Consider the following 24,491-nt stretch of genomic DNA (forward strand, 5'->3'; position numbering starts at 1 on the left):
GTTTATCTTGAGCCTGACTGAAGCACTGAACAGACCTTCAAGGTACATTTCTGTCTTCAATGAGAAGTGCATGAGAGGTTATATGCTCACCTTACATGGAGAATTATTTTCCACTGACTTGAAGGGACTATTCAAACCTGCCTCACTGACTTAGAACATATGTCCCTACTGAGTCCATGGGACAACAGTTCAGTAAGTCTGATGTTAGCAATCATAAATCCATGAGGAAATGAGCACCGAGCTAATGTAAACTTCATACTGCATTTTAAACGCTGAAAGGTTAAGCTTAAGTGGACAAGCTTTCTTAAGTGGACAAGTGGACAGGCTAAGTATTGCCTGATCACACTCAATTTCCTGAAGGCAATGTAATAAATATGTGGGATCATTTCAAATGTTACCTTAGTCTCTACTTCTAGTTAATTTTATGTTCACATCATCCAGATCAAATTTGTACCACTAGATGCGTTGATAGTACCCAGATCCAGCACTGCACTGTGAAACCACAGCTTCAGATGCTTATGAAAATCCCAATTATTGGTTATTACTAAGATATGAACTTTCTAAGCACTTTTTCTGTTTTTTATAGCTTCATATATATCTGCATATGCTCACCATGGCCCCAAGTGTATGGGCAAAAATATACTTCACCTCATTAGAAGGGTTTTTAAAATATTTTCTCTCCTAAGACTTTCTTACACAAGTTTCATTTAGTTTCTCAAGAGAGAATCTGTAAAGTAGGAAAACTCCACCATCAGCTCCCACAAGGGAAAAATCCAATGACTTTCACAACATCATATGAATGTATTATTCACCATTGGGGCTGCAGACTTTGGAAGAATAAGGATTTGACACACTTGTAATTGTCTTCAGATGACAAGAATTATTTCCAGCAACCCCAAAGGATGATTTTCCAGTCTGTTTCCTATGTACCATGGAAAATGTTTTGGGCACCAAGAGCAGAGGATAAGAAATATTCCAATCTGCTTATGAACAACTTCTGCACACGGTTTATGACCATGGACAAGGACAGTTGAAGTTTTCATGTCTAGTAGTTGCTGGTGATGCAGCCTGTGAAATGTCTGAGACTCACAGGTTGCACCAGACCCAAGTCCCATCAGCTGTGCACACCACCAAGGGACTTAAGTCACATCAATAAGAGAACTCAGCTAATTGCAATGGGCCAGGTAAATTATAGTGAAAGACTGACACAGAGAAAATTTGAAATTGAAAACATTTTGAATATTTGGCAATATGTAAAATATCGCTAAGCAATTAATGCATAAAAACATGTATATACTTATATATATGTAAGTATATGCACGTACATGACTATATACAGTCCTTTTATATTTGACTTAAGAAGTAATGGTATTTGAAATTCATCACCAGTAATCCATACTCACGGCTTTTCTCATTAGTCAGGCTGACTTACCTGATAAGCTGAAATTGGATTGATGGAGGTTTCTGATTGGTGGGGGCTGGTTTTTGGCAGGGGAGGATTTAGTTGAGGGTGCAGGAGTTGCATATTTTGGCGTAGCTGGGATTTCATACACAGGTCCATCATACATTCCTCTGGAGACTCCTTGCAGTCCTCCCACCTAATACAAGAGGAGAGTAAAAATCCAGACACTGAATGCTCAGATAATGCTGCCTAATGACCCTGTAGGAAGACAGCAGCAAGCACAGAGCTATATTCTGCACTGGCTGAATTAACAATGCAGCTATACTTTATATATAAAGCAAAGTGCAGTCTGCTTTATATATAAAGGAAATTTTAAAGCTTGCTCCCTCAATTTATACATATATATATAAATGACAAAAGAGTTCCTTATCAAGCTTCCTTCACAATCAAAGGCAAGAAGTGGGATTCAAAAGAACAGGTGTGATCTGCTTATCTTACATCAGATCAGTCTCAATCAACTCTTCTCTCCCCATTCAGCTGCCAGTCACACTTGGGTTGTAGCACAGCTGATACCCACTATACCAACTGCAGCAATTTCTCTCCTACCTGTATTTCTTCTGCTCCTCCCCATCGTAGGTCTCATTCTCTTTATTAGAACTCATTGAAAAGGAGTGGCAATTTTTAAAGTAAATTTCAAAAGTTTCTGCTTCCTGTCATCAACTAGAAAAGCAATTGTACAGTGGACTGTGACACGGGATCTATCTTAAATATCAGTCAATAGTGCAGGCCCTTCTGCAGTTTGATAGAATTTATATAATAAATTATGAAAGATAAAAGCTATCAACCTGCTTGTAGGCTTAATCTGTCATTTGAGCGCTGATTTCAGTTTGAGGTCTCTAGATTTTTTACCTATATGCTTCTTACAAGGACTATCAGCAAAGACAATCATAAAAACTTCACTGGCCTTAAAATCATAGGAATCTAGGAAATAATATTTTAATAAGAACAGTTCCAGTTTTCCGAAAGAGCCTGAAGCCATTGGATTCAGAATGCAAAGCTCATCAAAGAGATCAGAAATCTCTGTCATACAAGATTATAGTTTCAGAGAATTTCCCACAACAGGTTAAAGTGAAATTAAAATACTGTATAGAAAGACACTATTCACAGGGGTTTGATCCGGCTCTCAAAGCAATCAGTGCATTTTCCTTACTTTTGATGACAGGGACATCAGGCTCAGAAGAGCCACTGTCTTGCAGGCTGAGCCAGAACTAATGCCCAGAAAAGAGCAATTGCTAATCACAGCAATGAATCCATCTTCCAGGGACCCACAAAGGCACGAATTTATACTGCTATCCCTGCTCCAGGGATAACTTTATACTGCCAACCTGTGCCAGTTCAGTTTTGCAGTCCCTTGCTTGACAAGTTTTTCTATATTCCTCTGTTGTGCACAGACATGTTCATACAGCAGCTGATAAAACCATCAATGGGTTTTCTGAATACTTCCAGTGAATAAAATTTGATAATGGGAAAAGAAATTTGGATGTCAATCTGCTCTCCCTCTTGGCAGGCAGCAGAGGGAGCTGCAGGAGCAAAAATATCAGTCCCTTTGTCTGTCTGCAGACCTTGCCCAAGGATCAAAGGTCTCCCAAAATCTAGGCCCACTTGCAAGACACAGGTTACTTAGCCTAGGTAATTTTGTTCAGACTCCTGCTACAAGACACTTAGCTGTGATATTTGTTTCTAAAGTGCTGGTTTCACTATTTTGATGGTTTTGTCACTAATTTATGTCACACTCCCAGGCACTGAAGCATTAAGCAGTGAGTGTGAAGAGAAGGCCTGTATCATGTACATGGATTATGTAAAAAAAATACAACACTGATTGGTATTTTGCAAAATTTTTGCGGGTGCATTTGCTTTTTACAATGCCTTTTCTTCTAAGAAGTGCAGGCCCTTCTTCTGCAGCTTGATAGAATTTATCTAATAAATTATGAAAGATAAAAGCTATCAACCTGCTTGTAGGCTTAATTTCAGCTGCCAGTATCACGCCTACAGTATATGCTTGGCTGAAGAAAATATGAGGTTTAGTCAATTTTTCTCATTACCTGTGCTCACACAGTGACTTTCCTGCTCAGTGACAAGAAGCAATTTCCAAACTCCAAACCGGTGTCCAGCCAATTGGTTTTCAACAGATAAGCACTGATATAATTCAAAACTAGAGGTGACACAGAGGTGAAATCTTGGTCATTTCCCAAGCTTTTTATTAAACAAAAGAGAAAAGTTTTCTGAGCCATTAATGCTGCTAATACACAGCTCAGCAAATGCAGTAACAATAGTTCAGAAATGCCCAATATAATGAGAATCTCTGGCTGACATGCTTTTCTTCTCTGCAGTGTAGCAGTTCAGAATGCAATTTAAAATTCTGTTTTTACTCTGCCTAATCCTCCCTCACAAAAATCTTTTTATTTTCCTGAATTTTTAACTGAAAGTACTTCTGTCACTATTCCGCCTCTCTTCAAAGAGGTGGAACAAGGCATTGCTGGACATAAGGCAATTATGTCAGCTGGCAATTATATATTCTACCTGCTGAAGCTCACAGTGTTAATACTAAGATAAGTTCACAATTACAACCAGTTTTGTGGTCATTTTTTGAGCAAGTCATATACAGTCCATCAGATATGGACTCATAATACCACAACAATATTAAAAACAGATGCTACCATGCTTCCAGGAGGGTTTGGCTACGAAGAAGGTTCAATAGGATCTGACATTACCTTATTCCTGATTTTGATGCGCTGGTAAAGATACTCAGGGAAAGGTTTGCGAGGGATGAAGCGGCCCATTCCCTTATTGACGTGCAGATTTCCATCTTCAAACACAATCTTCCCTTGGCTTATGACCACAAGTGGGGCACCATGGCACTCCATTCCTTCAAAGATGTTGTACTCAATGGCCTGAGGATCAACCAACACATTCACTGCCAAAACCTCTTTCCATTAGTAACTTATAATATGTACAGTTGTAGTCATGGTTTTAGAAAACTGCCATTAAAAGTGTATAAAATTGTTTTGTATGAAGGAAAAGCAATGCATTTTCATATGAAATTATTTTAAAGGATCTTTCCTTTAAAATAAGACTTTTCCTCCCAGTTTTTTATTTTCCATCAAGGATTTCACTTGTTTTTGGAAAGTTTGCTGTATCTAACCAGAGCATTTAGAATAATGATAGCCCTAATAAGAGGGAAAATTGTGACCCAGGTGCTGGATAACCAGAGGACGTGGTCCTACCGTGCCTGTGCTGTCACTCTGTAAGCAAATTTCAAAGAGGCCAGCACACATATTTCTGTCTGAAAAAGCCCAGAAAAGCCCAGGAAGAGCTGAATCTAAATGGGAATGACAGGGCAGGTGGTAAATATTTTCTTGAAAATACAGAAAGATCCCAAGACAGAGAAACAGAAACTGAATCACCCAAACTTACTTTTTAAAGGTTTATAAATGTTTTGGTCTTTTAATATAAAAATGCAATACCTTCTATTCAGTAAAACTTTTGGAAGAATTTCTCAATACAAAGAGCAAAAGCATTAATCAGTAATACACAAAATTTGGGATAGAAAACACAAAGCCTATCAGACTCAAAATGAAAGCAACTGTCAGTCACTGGTTCTCTGCACTGAGGGCAAAGAAACATGTAGCAAAGCTCTGGAATTAAACAGAAAATTCCATCCATGAAGCTGATTAGAGCTGTATTATCAAAACATTTAATCATCTGTCATAGTTTAGAATACTGTTACTTTAATCGTGAAATTTATAATTTCAGGTGCTTTTTAAGTAACAAAAAAAAAAGCTGGTTTTAAATTTATTCTCACAGCCTTATTAACCTCAGCTGCAGAGCTGCTGTTTCACACCTGTTTATAGGTCTGCCAGAAGCATGCAAAAAATAAATAGTGAAGGGTGTATGCAGAGAGAAAAGAAATCCTTCCTGATCACAATGCTTCCAACATAGGACTTCAGTACTGCCATGTCCTGAAACATTTACCCATTTCAGAACAGGAGTAGGCAGCTACCCCACTCCTCTGTATCCTGAGCTATTGGTGTTCACATGATTTAGGTCAACAGCTGAAAAACAACAGTGACATTCCTTTTTTCTTTCTGGTTTTCATTTCCTCCTTACCGATTTATGGCTTTTGGCTGTTATAGTCTTCACCTTATCAGGGTCCCAAATAACAACATCAGCATCGGATCCTACAGCAATCCGGCCTTTCCTTGGATACAGATTAAAGATTTTGGCAGCATTGGTGCTGGTGACAGCTACAAACTGGCTCTCATCCATCTTGCCTGTGGCCTGAAAAACAATGTGATTTGAGCAAAATACTGAAATAAGGATTTACTATTCAGAGTACTGAAAGGTTGGGGAGATATTGGGAGGTGTCCCGTTATAGATATGGTGATGTTGCATGAAACAGAGATTGTATCACACAGGACCTTCTGTACAGCTCTTTAACTGAAAGTTTCAAATAAGTGAGTGTGTTACTCCAGGCATTGCAAAGGACAGCCAGTGAAATCTTAGTGCACAGGACACCACCAAGGTGCTCAGCTATCTGGGATCCCTTTCTCTACACACTGAGGTCTAAGAGTTTTGTTGCTAGTCCTGGTAATTTCTATTAAAATATTTAAGAAATTTTAAATCAGAGAAACTCATATGAGTATTACAAGATATAACAAAAGATCAAGATTCCAACACTTTGGGAACACTTCTTGCAAATTAAGTCCATTCTATTACCATTATTATCAGATCTATACATCTAAGTAATACAACCAATTATAAAGTCTTTGCCTGGAGAAATGTCATCACCAATAGACCTTGGCATACAGTCAGTGATGGTAATTGCAACTGTACAGAATATCATTTTTGATTTCTCAGTAGAGTCTTTTGGGGTCTTCCCTGGCAATGGACAAGAACAATTGTTCTAAGGAAGAACAACAGTACCAAGCCTTTTAATATTAGATAAACATTTATTTCCTGCCTGGTAAAATATAAGGTTTGTAAAGTATAAGCTACTCAGTGGTGCAGGACTGAATGTTACCACCTATAAATCCCATGTTGCAGCCCTTCCTGCAGTTCCTTCCCACTGAGGGAGTAACAAAAGAAAATATCAGCAGCTGGCTGTGCTTTGCTTGCTTCCCTGCTTTGCCCCTACATGGCAGGTATCTGAAACTGCTTCTGTGTTTGGAATCTCAATAGCTGTCCCTGAATAAAGTGGTTATGAAATAGAGTCTGGGTGAAGTGCTCATCACAGCACTGTAAATACTGCCACTTCCCAGTCTGCAATGTGCATTCGAGCACAATGCAGTGGGTGTGTGTGAGTGTGCAGGGTGTGCACATGGAGACAGACAGTAGAGGGAGAATATCATTATACATTAGAATCCATGGAACCATCAAAAAATTCCTGACTTGTACTGGCACTCCACTGAAAAGTATGCCAGTATGAATTACATGTAACACTCTCCTTCAAAGCATTTCATCTTTTAGCCTCAGGCTCAGCTGCCATCCATTTGTAATTTTTCAAAAACGATGAGACACACTCCCCAAATTCAAACAATTCATTCATCACGTTTATGTGAGGTCCACTTCAAAACCATTAAATTGCTCCAGATACCACATCTCTCAGAAGCATCCGCTCTGACACTAAGGGAAAATAGAGCAATGGAATCTGGGAAGCCTCAAGTCAAATGAAACCCAATACTATTTTAGTGTCAGTAGTGAAACACAGCCCTGAGTTTAAAAAACTGGAAGAGGTTTTTGAAATAAGCAATTCACCTCACGGTAGCATTCTCTCAGGGAATTCTCAGAAATATAGCAGAAAGTCATTTAAGCAATGGCCAAGAGTCTCTTGGCTTTCATTATTCAGCCAACACTCAATTGCCTTTTAGTCTATAAAAGTAAGTAATTACTTACTACAGCCTTGTCCCAGACAACAGTCATCCTTTCCTCAATTCCATTGACCCCTTCAGGAATCATAGTGAAGTTGTCCTTTCCAATGGCTTTCTGGGCAGTGCTATAGGGGCAATGTCCACTTCCCGTCACCTGCAGGTCCCCACTGTGGAGTTAACACACAGAAGGTTTAGACCAGGCATCACCAAGGTGACCTTGGTCTCAGACAGGCTGTGAATGGACCTTTCAAGCCTTTCAAGATATCAGAGGCACAGGCTGTAAATCATGCCAGCAGCCTTTCTGTGCTGGCTACAGATCACTGAGAGTAACAATGGCACTGGACATCTCCACTTTCCCCCAGGAGCACCCTGGACTCCAGGATTACAGCCCCCTCCAGCTCCAGGCTGCTTATCAGCAGAGATCAGGCAAAAGCCCACTAACCAGGACAAAGGATTATTCCAGGATTAAGGAAATGATCAGAAGCTTGTATGAAATGTCTGTCACTCTTGAGATAAATTAATTCATAACCACACTAAAAAATAATGGCAAATTTCACAGTGCAAAGTCATGAGCTTCAAACATGTTCCCCAACATTTCTCTCCTACACATGTATTTTTCTTGCAAAACTTACATGAATAGTTCTCATCTGACCTTCCAAAACAGAACCAAGAAAATAAAAATATTTTTATCAGGTAGTTTTCTAATTAAACAACAAAAGGCATAGTGCAAGTCAAACACATGCTCTGGATTTATCTAACTTAAGAGTCTTACACAGAAAAAGGCATGGAGAAAAATGCAAAAAGAGCTACCATTTATAATGCTTTTATTTAAGAGGTTGGGTTTTTCAGCCTAGAGATTTTTTTTTTTTTTTTTGGCAGAGAGCAGAACTGGATCACAGCTGCTCCTGGAAATAAGGAGGAAGAACATAATCAATATACAGAATCTTGCCAAAATAGAAAGTCAAAAAAGAAGGTTCTCCAATATCCACAAGAAACGTGATATTTTTAGCTCTTGATTAAACTTACAGGAGGCAAGCACATTAGAACTCACTACAATTTCCCTTCCATCACTCCTTAAGTCCCCAAGAGCCTGTCATCTTTTTCTTTAACTGATAATGTAAATTCCAGCTGTGAAACAACTGAATGATTCTGGTCCACACATCTAAATCCAACAAGCTAACCAACAGCCAAGTACAGAAGAAAAAAGTGTCACACGTGAGTAATTCTAGGGCCATTTTCTAGGCTGCCAGCCCTAATCATTGCTGACAGAGAAAAGTCCTTGGCCTCTTTTCTGGTTCTTCACCACACTCACAAGCCATCCATCCAGTTTTTAGCAGAAGCCAAACCCATGAATTCAGTACAGAAAAGGCTGCTGTGGTTTAGCTGTTCCTGATTGTTAATGACTGCCTGGTGCTACTCCAAAAGATTAAGCCAATTTCATCAGTTAAACATTCATTTATTTTAACACAACAATAAAGTCAGAAGGTTGCAATGCCATTTCTTCCTTTTTGATGCTCTTCTAATCAGCAAAACTTCCTGCGGCATATCTTCTTTCCACACACTGATATAACCATGAAAACCTGACTGTCACAGCCAGGCCCTGTATCACTGCCCACTCCCCTGAGGTTATGCTGTGCTTCTAACACCACAGTACAAATTCCTACACCTGAGAGATAACAAGGGTTTGCTTTCTTAACTCCATACTGCCTCATCTCTGACATTTAATGACATTATTGATATGAACTCCACTCCCCAGTCAAATCAATAGAAGACTTCCAAAACTGAAGTGTGTCACTTGAGATCTTCCTGTCCCTGGTTAACCCAGAGCACTCCTACTGTCTGGACACACTCTACTGTCAAATGGGTGATAAGCCTTACATCAACTAAAAAACTGAGAGACAGGAAGGGATCATCATAAAATAAATGCCAGATCAATACCTTGTCATCTTATTCTTCCCCTCAAACAAGGTTTTCATGGTAAGTTGCATCTTCTGTGTAGCACCAAGATCTTTGATTCACAAGAGGTGGCACATCCCAGCTGCAGTAATGCAGCAGCACACCATGCAAGATCAAAGCTAACTCAAGTGCACGGCCCACAGATGACACAAGGACCTAATCTCATGAGGCAAATTCAATCTGCAAATCCCATGAGATGTGATGGGGTTTTACACATTCAGCTTTCCAGTGGAAAATCAACAAATCAAATCATTCAGCTTTCTGTGGAGAAGAGCACAAGCAGTATGCTACATGCTTGCAAAGGAAGGATGCTGTAGGGATTTTTAAATGAATGTAAAATATTGGTATCCAAATCAAGAGTGCAATAGAAACATGAAATACTGTCTTTACCATCATACTTGCATAAAATTGCCCATGAATGCAGAGCAGACCAAGACAATATACGGTTCTTTTTAGTTTCACAGTATGGATTTGAAGTATTAAAACTGAAAGCAGGCTAAGCTGCTGTCATTTAAGATCTAGGACTTTAAGCCACTAGGGAAAAAAAAAAAGCCATTTTTGCATGCTTGGAGAATAATGAAAAGTTCTGTAACTCCTCGGTTTGTCGTTCTGATGTTAGTTTTAAAAAGTCATTATTTGGATTCCAATTCTAAAAATGTTCTTGCTAATCTGCTTTGACCCACATACTATTATTTTGGGACTCTCTTCTAGAAAGCATATATAGCCACTCTAACAGAGTAAGGAGTCAAACATTTTGATACACATTTACATGTGCTGGCTAAGAGCCTTACCCTCACACAGTGAACTTCACCCTTTACAGTGCAGATAGTGATGAATCAGACCAAGAAAGTAATTTTTTTCCTGAGTCTTTATTTGGAACAAGAATCTCAGTTATGGAAAAAACATTTTTGCCATCAGATTGTCAGAAGAGAACTGCTGTGAATTCTTACCAGAGGCGCACATTACTCAGAGCTCAACTGCAGGATCTTTAGAGAAGTTGAGTTAAAGCCTGGGTGGGCTCTGGGCTGCACAGCCTGACCCATCATGTGCAAGGGGAGACATGGCACTGCCTGATGGCATCTTCCTGTCACATGTGTGTGCCCACCCAGCTCCCAGGCAGCTGCTCTGAAGATGGTCACTTTCAAGGTTCAGATTTCACTGTTCTGTCTAGGGCATTGAAAACCCCAGAAAGGGGAGGCTGGGTGAGCTGGGTGCCACCACATGAAGGTAAATGAGGATAGGAATGGTAAGTTGAGTTCTTCACTCCAGCCCTAGCAATCTGTCCTGGTGGGGCTTCAGCTGTGAATTTCTATATCATTTCAGAGCAGATGGTCTTTTGCTTAAGCTAAAGACCCACAGTTGGCTACAGGCAGGAAATACTTTCAGAGATGGGTTTTACAGTCTGGGTTTCTGGCAAGGCATTGCTGCTATCTTCTTTTCTATACAAGACACTTCTTCCTCTGCTGTCCACATTTCTTTCACCTACCTAGTAACTAAACTCTCCCTGCCAACCTGAAGGCAGTCAGTTCACATCCCTATCCTGTCAAGAGATGACCTTCAGTCTCCAGCTGTCTCCACCCAAATCCCCCACAGTCTCCTTTGTAATTCACTCTGGCCTCTTTCTCCTGACATTCCTGCTCAACATGTACCACTTATCTTTGCCTTCTTCCAGCTGGAGGACCCCAGAGCCCAGAAAGACACAAGGCAAGCTAAAAGAGGAAGCCTGCAAGAACTGGATACGAGGAAACTTGTATGATTTTGGTCCCTCCCAGATGAAAGCAAACTAAAAAATCAGAATTTTTCAACATGCAGGAGATAAACCCACCAAACTCTGCTACTAAAACAAGTTAGTTTAGGACAAGCCAATTTTCAGAACTCACAGCTGAGAGCCCTGCATCAGCTTTGACAAAAATTGCCCTAAGAAATTTTTCTTGGTTCTAGGTATCTCTCCATTCAGGAACAGCCCTGATTTTGGAGCTGTGCTTGTCAAATATGACTGGGGCTTAAAACTGAGCCTGGTCTCAAAGATGGGGATGTATCCAACCAGGCTTTTGCTTATGCTGGACAGTGAGGATGCCATCCCATCATATATCAACAATTCAGCTAAAGAAAACTGAAAACCAGGGAGAAGGCCAGTTTGAAGTCCTGACAATCTAGTTGTACAACTAGGAATCACTTGAAAAGCAGAAAGAAAAAGAATTAATTCCTGAATAGCCTCTCTATCAAGCCAGCCAGCAACTGGAGTGTCCATGACTGCTCACTGCAGCCTTAGCATAAGGATATAACTATCCCTGGTTTTCTGTGTCCTTTTCCTGCTGTTTCATGTATGAGACTGGTCTAAAGGAAACCAGGCTGATCCCTAGATGCTTCATGCCATATGGCTTTTGCACTTGCCTCACCATCATCCTGTTATTAAAAAAAAAAGGAAGTCTTACCATGCTAGGAGTGAATTTAAGTGGTCTGGAGTGGTAGGGTCAGGGCTCAGAGGTGGTGAGGTCACAAAAGCTGCAGCCTTGGCCCAGTTTTTGCTCCAGTAATGTGTCCCATCTGTCCCCAAGCTGGCAGTGATCGGTTCTCCAAAAACAAGGGGACCTTGGAGAAAGCAAGGATACACAGGAGCTAAGTACAACCCACTCTCTCTTCAGCACATGACACTGCTTGCTGCATGCAGCCATGTATAATTCACACATTGCTACATGGCTAGCACAGCTCCCAGGAAATTAAACAGCCCTGGCTTTGTCTGCATGATAAAAAATTAATCAGGAGTCTCTCTGAGCTCTACATGCTTTTGATCAGCCTATTTACAAATCTTTCTTTCTAATCCAGAAGGAGACAGTTCAGACCCACTTTTAATTTGAACTGTTTTAATCACAGGCACGTTGCTCCAATTTGGAGTGTACTGGATGGTGGATCACTTCAGCAGGCAGATGCCTTTTTACTGCTCCCAGGTTGGGCACAGCAACAGCAGACAGCAGCATATGGTCCCCTGCACCACACTCCAAGTCTCCAAGAATACAAACATCAAGACAATAATTTGCTCTTTGGCTTTTCCATATTGCTCACAAGCTTTGTAGTCCCAACCAGCAGAACAGTCCTGACTTCCAAACACAGCTTCAGAAGCAGCTGCCCTCAGGCTACAAGGCCCTTTTGGGTGCTTTGTAACCTGGATCCCACCACGGCCCCAGCAAGCAGGGCTGACCTGCAGTATACATCAGAGTGGCTCAGCTCCCACCAGCAAGGCCAGGAGCAAGCTCCAAGCATCTCTAACAGCAAGGTCACTGCCCAAGCCATCTCTTAGAAAACCTGAAATACTGTCATGGAGGATGTGCCATTAGGAACAAAGTATCTCCTTCCCATGAACAGAGAATAACAGTCTAAGGGAAAAGTAAAAGGGAAAACAGGATAGAGAAGAGTTACAATTCAGTCTTCGAGAGTACAGTTTGTGGGGAGAGCTTCTCAACCTAAAAATATAAAAGGATTTCCCCTCATCCTTCCCAGCCACAAATATTTATCTGCAATGGTGCTGCCATTCTTTGCCAACCTCTCCCTACAGCCTGTCATTTGGGTCAAAACATACAGGTTTTTTTACTGAGCTTCTATTCAACAAAAAAAAAGTTTGGGGGAGCAAAGGAAGTCACTTACCTCTCTTCCTGGCCAGTGCAATGATATCAGCTGCACTCTTACTCATCACCTTGGTGATGTACACTGGGCAGTTTATTCGACTGGCAATTGTGATGGCACGGAAAACTGCTTCTGCTTCAAGCTGAGCAAAACAAGGAGGGAAGAGTTAACTGCAAATGCAGTCTGAAGAAAAAATCAGCTGGAGGACTGCACATATTTCTAATTGTTCAGCAACAACTCTTCAAGGGTTGATTCTGCTTTTTCCATAGAGAGAGACTCTGCTGGGAAACAGGGAGCTGACCCAACTCCAAACACTTGGAACTAGCAGTAACTACAGCCAGGCTGAACTCACTAGCAGGGTACAGCTGCCCCAGTACAAACGCAGCTCCCTGGCTCCCTGCACCCCAGGAAAGGTCATGTCCAAGCAGCTGATGCAGCTCCTCCTTACCTTCCTCCCACCTTCCCATTTAAGACTCATACCCTGTAGCTGCAAGGAGAATAAAACAAGAAAACTTTGCCCATGCTTGGAGAAAACCTCTGAGCTCCCCCAGCAGCTTTCCATAATCTTTACATAATGGTGACAGTAAATGTAAAGAATTCTCAAACATCAACTTCAGCACTATGGACTGAATTTAGCCCATAATCCACAGAAGCCTTTGAAGCAGTGCCCAGTAAGTCCCCTCTGTCAGCAAGCGTGAAGGCAATCTCCTCCCAGGGAGCCATCTGGGACGTAGGCACACAAAGAAAGCCTCTTCAGACGGAGGAGCAGTGTTTCCCAGCAGCTCTGGAGACTCCTTTCTCCAGCCATTGGTTTTATACCAGATCCTTCCCAGATGGACTCACAGTATTGGCATTTTAATACCAAAAACCCCGTTCTAACTGAAAATAGTGACTCAGTGGTACAGAAATTTCTGTGTGAGAGTTTTTCTGGAAAAGTTGAGCTTCTTAGATGTTCCAAAACTATATGGCTTAATCCTTTACAGTTTTGTAAAATATTTTTTCTTAAATTAGACTTCTTCAGTTTGTCCTAGGACTTATATCAAAACATTTGCTCTGGAAACCCCAAATGTACCTTTAGAGAGCAGGGAAGGTGGCACAGCCTCTGCCCTCAGCACTAGAGCTGAGAAAAATTCCTCTCTGGAAACTGCAAATGCAGATTTTCCTTAGGCCCTTGTTCTCATTAAAAGGAAACAACTCAATCCTTTTAGAATAATTTTAGCAGAAGTTAAACAGCAAAATGAAAAAGTACATAAACAGTTCAATAGAAGAATGTGACCAATTAAGCTGATTCCTTTTGCCTAGGGGAGAAGTTAAATAAAGATCTGCAAACCACAACAATCTCTTCAAGTTCAGCCTCAAACCCCCGGGACGTTGTCTCTTTAGTCTTCTAGGAAAGCAGCCACTTCCCACTACCGCCCTTCACATCCCATTAATGGTCTGAGCTGTGTACTTTAGGGGGCATATTCATGTCTCCACATTCTCCTTGGCATTAAATAAACCTTTTCCAGATGCCTGAGATGATCCACACCAGAGCTCAGATTTTATTATAAGGGAGTTGCTTAAAACAAGCTGCCTCGCAGCAACTTTCCATTCTCATGTATTTGCATCTCTACAGCCTGCATTTTTGACACCACTATATCTGCCAGCATGAAAGTAGATCTATATGTGGGTGTATGCCTATGCACAGTAGAGATGTGCACATGCATCTCATAGGAGGTTTTCAGCCAAAGCAATTTAATAAATGCAGTTACTCTGAGGACTAACCCTCAAGCTGCACTGCTGATTTTTAGCCTGATAAGTCCATTTTATTGTCATCACAAATCAAAACACAAAGGTCACACTTAAAAAAATACATGGACATCCATGCCTGGGGCAGCAGGAGCTGAGACTCCTGAGTGTACAAGGAATGTACACGCTTATCCCTGGACTAAGGGAATGCACCTGGCTGCAGCATCCAGGGGGCTTTTCAGGCAAACAAACAAACAAGTTTAAAGGGCCTGGACTTTTCAGACTTTGGGTAATACTGGAAAAGGCAATGGGAGAATCAGATGTCTGGCCTTACCTCTTCTGGCCTGCTCAGGGCATGTCCCTCAGGTCCAGTGATTCCCATCTCCAGAATACGCTTTTGTTCCTGCAATGTAAGAGATAAATGCTGACCCAGCCCCAGGATGAGCCCTGTGTACCCAGCATCCTCAGGGAGATGAACAGCCCCATGGTCTGACTGCCCCTTTCAGTGTCAGTGTAAATGCAGCTGCAAAGCCCACTGAACACTGAAAACATTGGCTCTAAACTGGTCCCATGCCCCACCAGCACAGCCAGCAGTGCTCTCTGTTGTGTGATTGAGCATATTTGTCCCCCAAGCCATTGGGCTGCACCATCAGAAACCTCCTCTGCCCTCCAGAAAGTCCTACTTGATACCACAACACCAGCCCAGGAAATGGGCTTGAACCAATACACTAAATGGTAATTATGGGTACTTCCAGCCTGCCATTTCCTATTTACTTGCTCAAGTTCCTCTCTGGTTGCAATCCACAAAGCACTTTCTTAAACCTTCAGCATTGCTGACACATTCATTTTCTGTAACGCTTTTTTCCTATACAGTGAATCACTAAAATTATGCTTTTATGAAACAGAACAGTGCCCTCCAGTTGCAAGGGCACTGTGTTCTCATCAAAGACCCCATTTCAGGACCAATGGGGGCTTTTCAGAAAAATAATCTGCGCTATCTGGCTTCATAGCAGTGATTTTTTTTTTAATAGAAAAGCTTCACTTAATTTAAAGCCAAACAGTGTTATTGGAATAAATTTCCCTTTTTGCAGAAACTAGTGGTCAAACCCTTTTCATCTGAGGTCTGGTCCCGGCCTGCCCTGCCTTGCCCTGCCAACAGGGTTCTAATGAGCCCAGCTCAACAATGTCATGTCTCTGCAGCACGGAGAAATGTCCCCTAGAGACCAGGATGAAGTTACTGAACATATTTGAATGTGTCATCTAATAAATATCTGATCACAAGACCCTCAGGGTGAAAAGCTCACACCAACATACTCTGGTAAAACTGAAAAAGTTAACATTCATATATACTTTAGCCTTCACTACAATCAATCAAGGCTGAAGAGGCATTAACAGAAATTCATTAATCTGACTGTTTAAGAACATTTTGGATAGAAAAACATAAGGTTTCATAGGTATTATTAAAAACAGCTGTTCTGGATCATTAATGCACTGGCTCTGAACAGTGCCAGTTAAAGACTTCAGATAATTAAAATACAGCAATAAAATGAAATTACAGCTGTGTAAAAAAATAGCACATTGGCATAGAATAGATACACAAAGTAGGACAGATTTGCATCTTGAAGGAAGTAATAAAATCAGATCATATGATAAATTACCCTCTGTAAGAGGACTTGATAGTGCTAATTAACTAAAATATTTGTTTGACAAGATCAAATTTATATTTTCAGAGGACAGTCCTAAAAAACCTACGTGCAGGCAGCTTTCTTTTCATTATCCAAACAATTACTCTTCATAAAAGTATAGAAAAAGACAGATTTTATGTTATACATCAACTTATTTGTTCATGTTTATGTTTCATAAAACATGAACAAATAAGTTGATGTATAACATAACTTATATTTATTTATGACTTCCTCTTTTCCTAATAATTTTTCTGTCCTGGTTGTTCATATTTGATGGCCATATATTAAGGCTGATCAGAGAAAAATGAAATAGAAAAATAGAAATCTGAAATATACTTCTATCAAATATGCAATACCATGAGTGTGCCTTGATTTTAATGGGCAATGTATCAAAACACCACAGATGCAATTTGATTTGTTTTATTTTGCCATTCCTATAGTAATATTGACTTAATCATGCTTATTAATAGTCATTTTAATTCTACTATATATTTTATGTTGTATTAAAGCTATAAATTACGTATTCGGTACTTTTTATTCATGCCAAACTTTGTGAGAAATCAGATTTTTCCTCTCTTGAATTCAAATGAGGGTTGTCACCTAGTTTCAGTGGGGGAAGGACACAACCACACTGTATGTGCCTGCTGACTCCTCACTAGTAACTTTTGATCCCAGTGGTTATTTTGGTCAAAGTTAAAGTTAAGGCAGATCTCAAACGGGGTAAATTCTAACCAGGCAGATGGAGATATGTTTTTTGCCCAGCAGGAAAAACAAAATACACCCAAGGCAAGAGTTCTTACACACTGCCCAACAACTCAAACATTCCCTTGACATTCTCCCTTAGATGTGAGACAAGGTGGGTTGCCTTGTCTAGATCTCAAAGACAGCTTTAGCTGCTGTAATTTCCTTGTCAGCTCTGCAGCCCAGTCCCTAGCAGATAAGCCAGCAGATAAGCAGCTCAGCAGATCAATCAGATGGCTCACTCAGAGCCTCACTGACCTAAGAGGGGCTTGACGCACGTACGAGAGATCAGGGCAGTGAGACATCTCTGCAACAGCCTTCAAAGTTTTATCTGTCACAAATGTAGCATCAAAATAACACCCACCCAAACCTGCTCCTTCTGTTTCACAGGGGGATCCTGGCCTCTGAAAGCCCAGTGGGAGGTTTACTATCAATTGCTGTCCTTGGTTTGCCTCTTTCCATGTTTCCATGTGTTGTGGCACTGATCAGAGCCATGGTGCAGTCCAGAGGGAGGACAGCAGCTCCCAGGGCACCTGACCTGCAAGGACTGCACTGGAGATGCAGGGCACTTTAATGGAACATTCTGAACTTGAGCTCAGCTTCCTGGTTCTCAGATGCATCTTCTAAGAGCATGGATTATACTTAAACACATATTTTTGAAATGTCTACAAGATCACAGTAGTTCTTATTCTCAAACTTCAGAGATTTATAAGAATATTCTCAAAAATAAATAGATCTGTGAGCTTTAATACCTGCTCCAAACTCACTGTGTTGCTTATGCTGATAGCTGTAGCAAAATACTTTAGTACAAAGCTTTCAGACCCTTTTTTGTACCTAAAACCTGTGAACAAGACTTTACATTATTCTGCTTCACTTGTATTTGCTGGATTCAGAAGAAATCTTCTTGCTCCCTTCTGCCCTCCTTATTTAGTTCTAATCTGTTGTCAAGGCAAGGAGCTGCCTGGATCATTGCTCTGTCTGAAGGATGCTCTGCCAATTAATGCAAAAGGACTCATTCTCTCATCCCAGGCTTTATACCAATGGTGTGCAGGGCAGCAGGTTCAATTAAGGCTCTCTCCAGGAGTTCCCTTCTTTCTACCCATTCTCTGACTGGCCTATTTAACTCCTCCTCTCTTATATCTATCATCTCACAAAGTGAAGCAAAAATGATGGTTCACTCACCTGAGCTATCAAGTCTCCATTTTCAGCATGGACCAGGATAACAGCCCCAAGGCTCTTTAGAAAGGTAAAGGCTTCATAAAGCTGCAGGTAGTACAAAGAAGGAAACACTGCTGAATAAGGAAAACACATTACTTAACAATCAGACCTCTCTCTTCCCCTCAGTTTTGTATCTTCTATGCTGGTAATTATATTGGCAAATAACAAATGATCTCTTTTCTACACAGAACCTGAGCTTCACTGATTGGTGCTGACTTACTCACCCTTGTACACACCAGCTGCACCAAAACAGGGTTAACAGCAGGGCTGGATTTCCCTGGGACAGAGTCTGCCCCAGCCCCTACACTGCAGGGCCACCTCCCCATGCCCTCCAACACAGGGCTAATTTTAGTAGCCCTGTAGTTCTGTAGTTTAAGCAAATGTAAAATAAAAATAGACTTATTGCCATGTACTACAGGCACTTTTAGAATGGCTAGAACATCTCTTTTCTGATGTGCTGGCATTTTGTACCATCTTAGAGCCATCATTGCTGAGCTTTCAGCAACATCTTTAATTCAGATATTAAAAGTTACAATATTTTCTCTAGAGCATGCTTAGTTTTTTTAATTGCCTTCTAAGTTTTAACAGCCATCTCTAAAGAAGGGCAGTAGTTGATCTTTTTGCTTTTACTGGTAATTTCTGAGCACACATCTACTGAAACACAGAGTCCTTTCCAAAAGCTATTCAGCTTATGTGCCCCTTTTTTAAACCAGACTTCAGTAACTGGGAGCCCAGTTTTCAAACACAGATTAAATATGGAAGACAAAGGTTCTTCAATGTCTGCTTTTGCACTAGGGCACTTCAGGAAGCATTGAATGGGCTGCAGTATACAGCTTGCAACAGGGACATTTAAACAAGGTAACAGCCATTAGTCCAGCCACACATTAAACATTTTGATGTATTCCTCTTGGCAATTCCAACAGGGAGTTGAATTTAACAGGCACTGCCTGTCAGAGAATATTTATAAATTATTATGTCCAAAATTCCAATTAAAACCACATGTATTGGAGATGTAACAACAGTTATTTAGGATACCAGGAGCTGTAGCTCTGGGAATAAGTAAGACAGAAACATTTTATCTACTGAATAAGCAAATATTATTATTACTAACAGATGCCATTGTCCATTTACAGTGGCCTGCTATGTATGAATGGGAAAGCTGAAGAGTCTGGAATCTGTAATGAGCTCTGGACAAACAAGCTCATTGTTATCTCCAGCCCTAATGAGAAAATGCCACCTCCCCCAAAGAGCAACTCCATTTAGCTGCTTACACAACCAAGAAACTCTTGAAGCCTCAGAACTGCCATGCCTCGAGTGCTTCATCTTTTCCTCACTCTCTGACCTAGAGTCCTTGAAAATAAAATGAGTGAAATCCTGAGCAGAGCTGAGTGGCTGCAATGTTGGGAGACACCAGAAGATCTTTACAGAAGGTGAATGTCATACACTTGAAGAAACACATGCAGGTGATCTGCACAGCTCAGAACTGACCCTCCAGAGAGTAAACCACCACTGCACATTCCTCCCAGTGCCAATCAGGCCAGTGAGAGTGTTTCTCTGGGATTTAACCTCAGCAACTCCTCAAGTGCTGGGAGATGAGGAAAGAGAGGACAGATCACAGCAAAGAAAAGCATTCAGAGCAATACCTGGCTGTCGGACATTTGGTAGAGATCTTTGTACGCCATGTAGACTTGAAAAGAGTTCACACCTGTTCCAAGACAAAATTCAAAGGGATTGCCATGTAAGTGTGTTCTTAAATTGTATTTGAACAAAAACTTCAGGAAAAGTAAGTAACAGAGTATGTCTGGACTAGGCTTTTCACTAGTGATTGCCAAAAATGGCTGCTAGGACTAGAAGCCTGGATGCCCTCTACACTGGGGGAATGTTCTGGATGCTGTGGGTAGCCTGTGTTCATCCCTGGGGTAACCCAGCCACCACTGCAAAGAGGATTGCTTGTAGCCAAATCACAAACAAGCAATGGGGGCTAAAGCAAGCATGTAAAGTTTGTGAAGTGTAAAAAATCTTGTGTAAGGTTCTGTGAATCAGTGTTTTTCTTTTTCGGTTTCTTTAGCTATTCAGGAAAACATTTCAGCTTGATCTAAACTGTGATTTTTGGTAGATAAAACTTCTGGTTAGGTTCCCCCAAAGTGCTGAGAAGGTGTAGGAAATGTGTATCTGAATGGGCATGCAGACTTGCTTTTTCTTGACCTTACACTCCAAAGTGCTTAGCTTAGCTGATGGTGGACACTGGGAATGAGTGAAAACAAAGCTTGAAACCAGTTTTATAGGCAGCTCACCACATCCCTTCTGCCTTCCAAAGAAGGAAGTATTTATGCTGGCAGCCATAAAAAACCTAGACAACAGTTTCAAATTTCAGAAATCTCCAAGAAATGCTAGTGTTGAGCGTCAGCTGTCAATAACCCTCTGTATTCAAATCCCCATAAGTGTTGCTATTTATTTCAAAGATGTGGTTATTTACACAGCTTTGTATTCTTACAGAATGCAACTTACAAAGTCTTCTGTTCGTAATTTCTGTACATATGAATTTATATTAGTGAACTTATATATGTCTTACTTTCTAGTCTACTGGCAAGATCCCCAGTTTGGTCCAAGGACCAGAATCATCGTTTTCTAGCTTAAAAAAGTAAATTCTAAGCTACCTAAGCTGCATATGCTGCATTTCAAAACAGTTGTGATGAAAACTGTGCTTCCTGGGGCAAGAAGAAAATGTTCCTGTTGTTCTTGTTGTCTACATGAATGAATAAAATGAATAAATCTCTCTGATGAAGCTATAACTCCTTCATGATTCTAAAATGAGCAAATACATCCTCAAGCAGACAGAGGGTATGCCTGCTCTCTCTCTCTCACACACACAGAGAATTCATTTCTTTACAATTAGAGGACTAAAATACCCCAGGATACATGCAAGATAAAACACTGAAATGATCCCTGGCATTATGTCTTCCTGCTAAGTCCAGGCAGCTCAGAGAGAAACACAAAACAGGAGCTGGCCCCTCCTTGCTGACTTCCACGCTGAGCAAATCCAGCCTTAACGGTGGAACCCTGTCAGCCTGTAAGCCCATGCTTTCTTCCCATTTCCTATTTATCATGTTCTCAGAAGGCACATACAGCCTTTACTAACTGTAATCCCTACCTCTACTCCTCATTACAATTTCAAAGTACTCAGTACATTCTTATTTTAAAACCTAAGCTTGGCTGGGCCTTGCCTGGGGCCAACGCTTGCAGCCTCGTGGCCTGAGCCCCTCTGAGCGCTCACAGCAGGGCCCAGCACACCCATCCCGCCTGCCTCAGAGAAAGCTCCATTTTCTCTCCACAAACCCACCCCAGGTGTCAGCTGCCAGCTGCATCCAGGAGCCACCTTTCTGCAGGGGTGCCCATGCCCACACAAAGCAAGGAGGACAGGCTGGGCCTGCTCCAGGCCACGCTGACTGCCTCAGCAATGGCACGGGACTGACACCTCACACTTGCCTGTGGCCAAGGGCCAGGGTACCCATTGCTCTCCCTCATCCTCCAGGAGATTCATTGCATCACAGTCCTGCAGGAGGTAAGGCAGCTTTCCCTGACTGCTGTGGGGGGAAGAACAATACCCTGACCCAAGTAACACATATTCTCATCCTTTCTCTTTTACTGCCTTGCTATCTTCTTGGGCCCTCTTCTGACCTTGATAAAATGACTGAGTTTTGCTCTCACTCTTTTTAATGTTCTCCCTGAAATTAATGGGAGCAGAAGGGATCCCAGTAGGGAACTTGCCATAGGATTTTGAGCCTGCTCCCTACCACAGTGTAGAAGCAGAGCTCTCCCATGTAAACACATATTCCCACCCTCAGCTGCCACCAGACACACACACAGGAGAAGAGCATTTCAGGGGCTGCCTTTATAGCTAACAGGTGAGAGGGTGTGAACAATCCTGCCTTGCAAGGAGAGCACCTATACCAGATACCAAGATAAATAACACAAATTTACATACACAGGTATCCGAGATTAGTCTCCTTGCCCTGGCCTGGTTCCTTGACCTACTCATTGGAATTATGCAGCTTTTCAAAAGCCCTGGTCTGTGGCCTATTGACCTGAATACTTCACATCTGTTACACACTACTTGCTCTCACACCAGGGGTACTTAACAGAATCCTCTCCAAATTTTAGGCAGGACTACATATACTCCTGAACTTTCTGAACAGTGACAAAGTCAAAGTAACCAGTGAGGCCCCTGTCAGCAATTTTAGGCGCTTGCTCCTTTGCTTATACTGGAGAAGCTCAATCCTAAAATAGCTGCCGAAATTATACAAGTCTGAGTGTTTATAATCAATATTTGGCTCTACAAACTCTTCAGGCACTTCCAAAGCCTGTCTCCTTAAATTAAATTTTGTATTGATTTAAAACTGATTAATTGTTCAATTATACCTCATGACAAGGCACCACAACAGCCACTCTGTGAGCTCCCCTGTTACTCATGCTGATTGCATTAGGCACACGTAGCTCTGAAACACAATGAGCTGAGCCTTGTCACTCAGCTCACTCACCCACAGTCAGCCAAGAACCAATTCAATCCAGATTCCCAGCTGATGAAAACCAGGGTCACTCCACTGACATCAAGTCTATTTGCACCAGCTGGATTAAATGTTTCCAATTATCAGGAAATATTACCCATTAATTCAAAAGCCCTCACCACGCTGAATTATTTGCTACTGCGCTTGTGCGTTCAGACTCGCCCTTACCTTGTATCTCCAACACATGAGAGTAACTCACACAGCCTGTCTGAGACATACATGAGAACAAAGATTCTCCTAATGCTTTCACCACTGAAAAGGCCACCAAGGCTCCATCATAAATCTCAGTTCAGGAACCAATGAACAGATTTCTACTTCCCCTGATGGCTCAAGGCAGGTCAGATTTACATAGAAAACTCCCATTTCAATAGTTGGAGAGAACTATTAACATAACTGTCTGCACCAGGCTTTTAATGTAAACCCTTGGGCAAATTTGGGAGTGCTCAGCCATCTGTGGTCAGGGAGCTCTGGAAAATAATACCCAGCCTTTGAAACAAGGCACAGTATACATGTCTTGAGAGTCAGCTAATGCACAGCAGCAGATTCATGTTAATGCTGATAGCAGGGAAACAGCACAGATTTAGCACAGCCTGTGTTGACAGATGTCATCACCTTGTAAAAATCCCCTGTACTAGAGAACTACGCAAGACCAGCCACAGTTTCTTTAATTATGTGCAGTCTTGCTGATGGAAGTGTTTTGTTGCCTAAAATCTGGTTACACAGCACATGTACTGTTAGCATCCTCTGACATGGAATAAATTCTCCCAGGTGACTGCAACTCCATGGCATCTCAGCAAACAACTGTGCACTCAAAAATAGCATTTTGCTTTTTTTTTTTTTCTACTTTGATAGTACCTTTCTCTATAAAGAGAACCCTTCACATCTGAACCAACACTAGCTCTACACATTGCAAAGGATGCTGCATATACACATCACTTAGGTTTCCCAACAGAAGAGTCATTCTGATTTGCCCATGGAAACCACATACCATTTCAGAAAATATTCCCTAATTAATATCCATATGTTTTCAAGAAAAGTAGAAAATTAAAAATATGTGAAAATATATGATTCCGAAAATACAAGATGTCAGGCACAATTTCAAGGAACAACATCTAAGTTAGGATCTTCTGAAGGCTAGATCCCATTGCCCACAGAGGTATCTGGTGCCACAAAGATGCCCTCCTTATATGAGACTGCCGCATTGAGCCTACATGTGTGGAAATGCATTTAGGAGAGGTTTCATCTCTGCTATTCTGAATTGGTAGCTGGAGACCAGGTAAGGTAACCTAAGGCATCTCACATGATAGTAGGCCTGCTAACTGAACAGAGTCAAACCCATAGAAGTGTTTTAGATTCCTAAATAAGTGACCTTTTTTTTTTTTTGCAAGCGTTGAAACATGGCATCTTCTAGTAACATCAGGGAAAGCCAGCAGAGAGAAGCACTTGAGAAAATCAGAGCATTTTTTCAATATTAGATACCTAACTTTAGCATCTCTTTTTCTAATAACTGGAATCTTCTAAAAATATAGGCATGTCTTATTTACAAAATCAAGTCTCAGCAAGTAAATCTTTCCAAGTCACTGCTGCAAAATGAGATCTTGCCTGTAGTGACATTTTCACAGCCCTATGTGCTCTTCATATTCAGATT

General features: G+C 41.2%; 1 protein-coding gene across 2 annotated transcripts in view; it reads right to left on the reverse strand.

Moving 5' to 3' along the window:
* CRMP1 (collapsin response mediator protein 1) overlaps positions 1-24,491 on the reverse strand; it is a 50,339-nt gene that overhangs the window by 1,485 nt on the left and 24,363 nt on the right. For both annotated transcript variants that reach the window (XM_009099369.4, XM_030239217.2), the window contains exons 5-13: positions 19,922-19,983; positions 18,243-18,323; positions 14,969-15,037; positions 12,928-13,048; positions 11,721-11,877; positions 7,355-7,496; positions 5,570-5,740; positions 4,174-4,353; positions 1,433-1,598 (exon numbers count right to left, since the gene is read on the reverse strand). In XM_009099369.4, coding sequence (XP_009097617.2) covers positions 1,433-1,598; positions 4,174-4,353; positions 5,570-5,740; positions 7,355-7,496; positions 11,721-11,877; positions 12,928-13,048; positions 14,969-15,037; positions 18,243-18,323; positions 19,922-19,983 — 1,149 coding nt within the window. The remainder of the gene's footprint in view (positions 1-1,432; positions 1,599-4,173; positions 4,354-5,569; positions 5,741-7,354; positions 7,497-11,720; positions 11,878-12,927; positions 13,049-14,968; positions 15,038-18,242; positions 18,324-19,921; positions 19,984-24,491) is intronic.

The sequence above is a fragment of the Serinus canaria genome, chromosome 4, assembly GCF_022539315.1.
Source record: "Serinus canaria isolate serCan28SL12 chromosome 4, serCan2020, whole genome shotgun sequence".
Classification (NCBI taxonomy): domain Eukaryota; kingdom Metazoa; phylum Chordata; class Aves; order Passeriformes; family Fringillidae; genus Serinus; species Serinus canaria.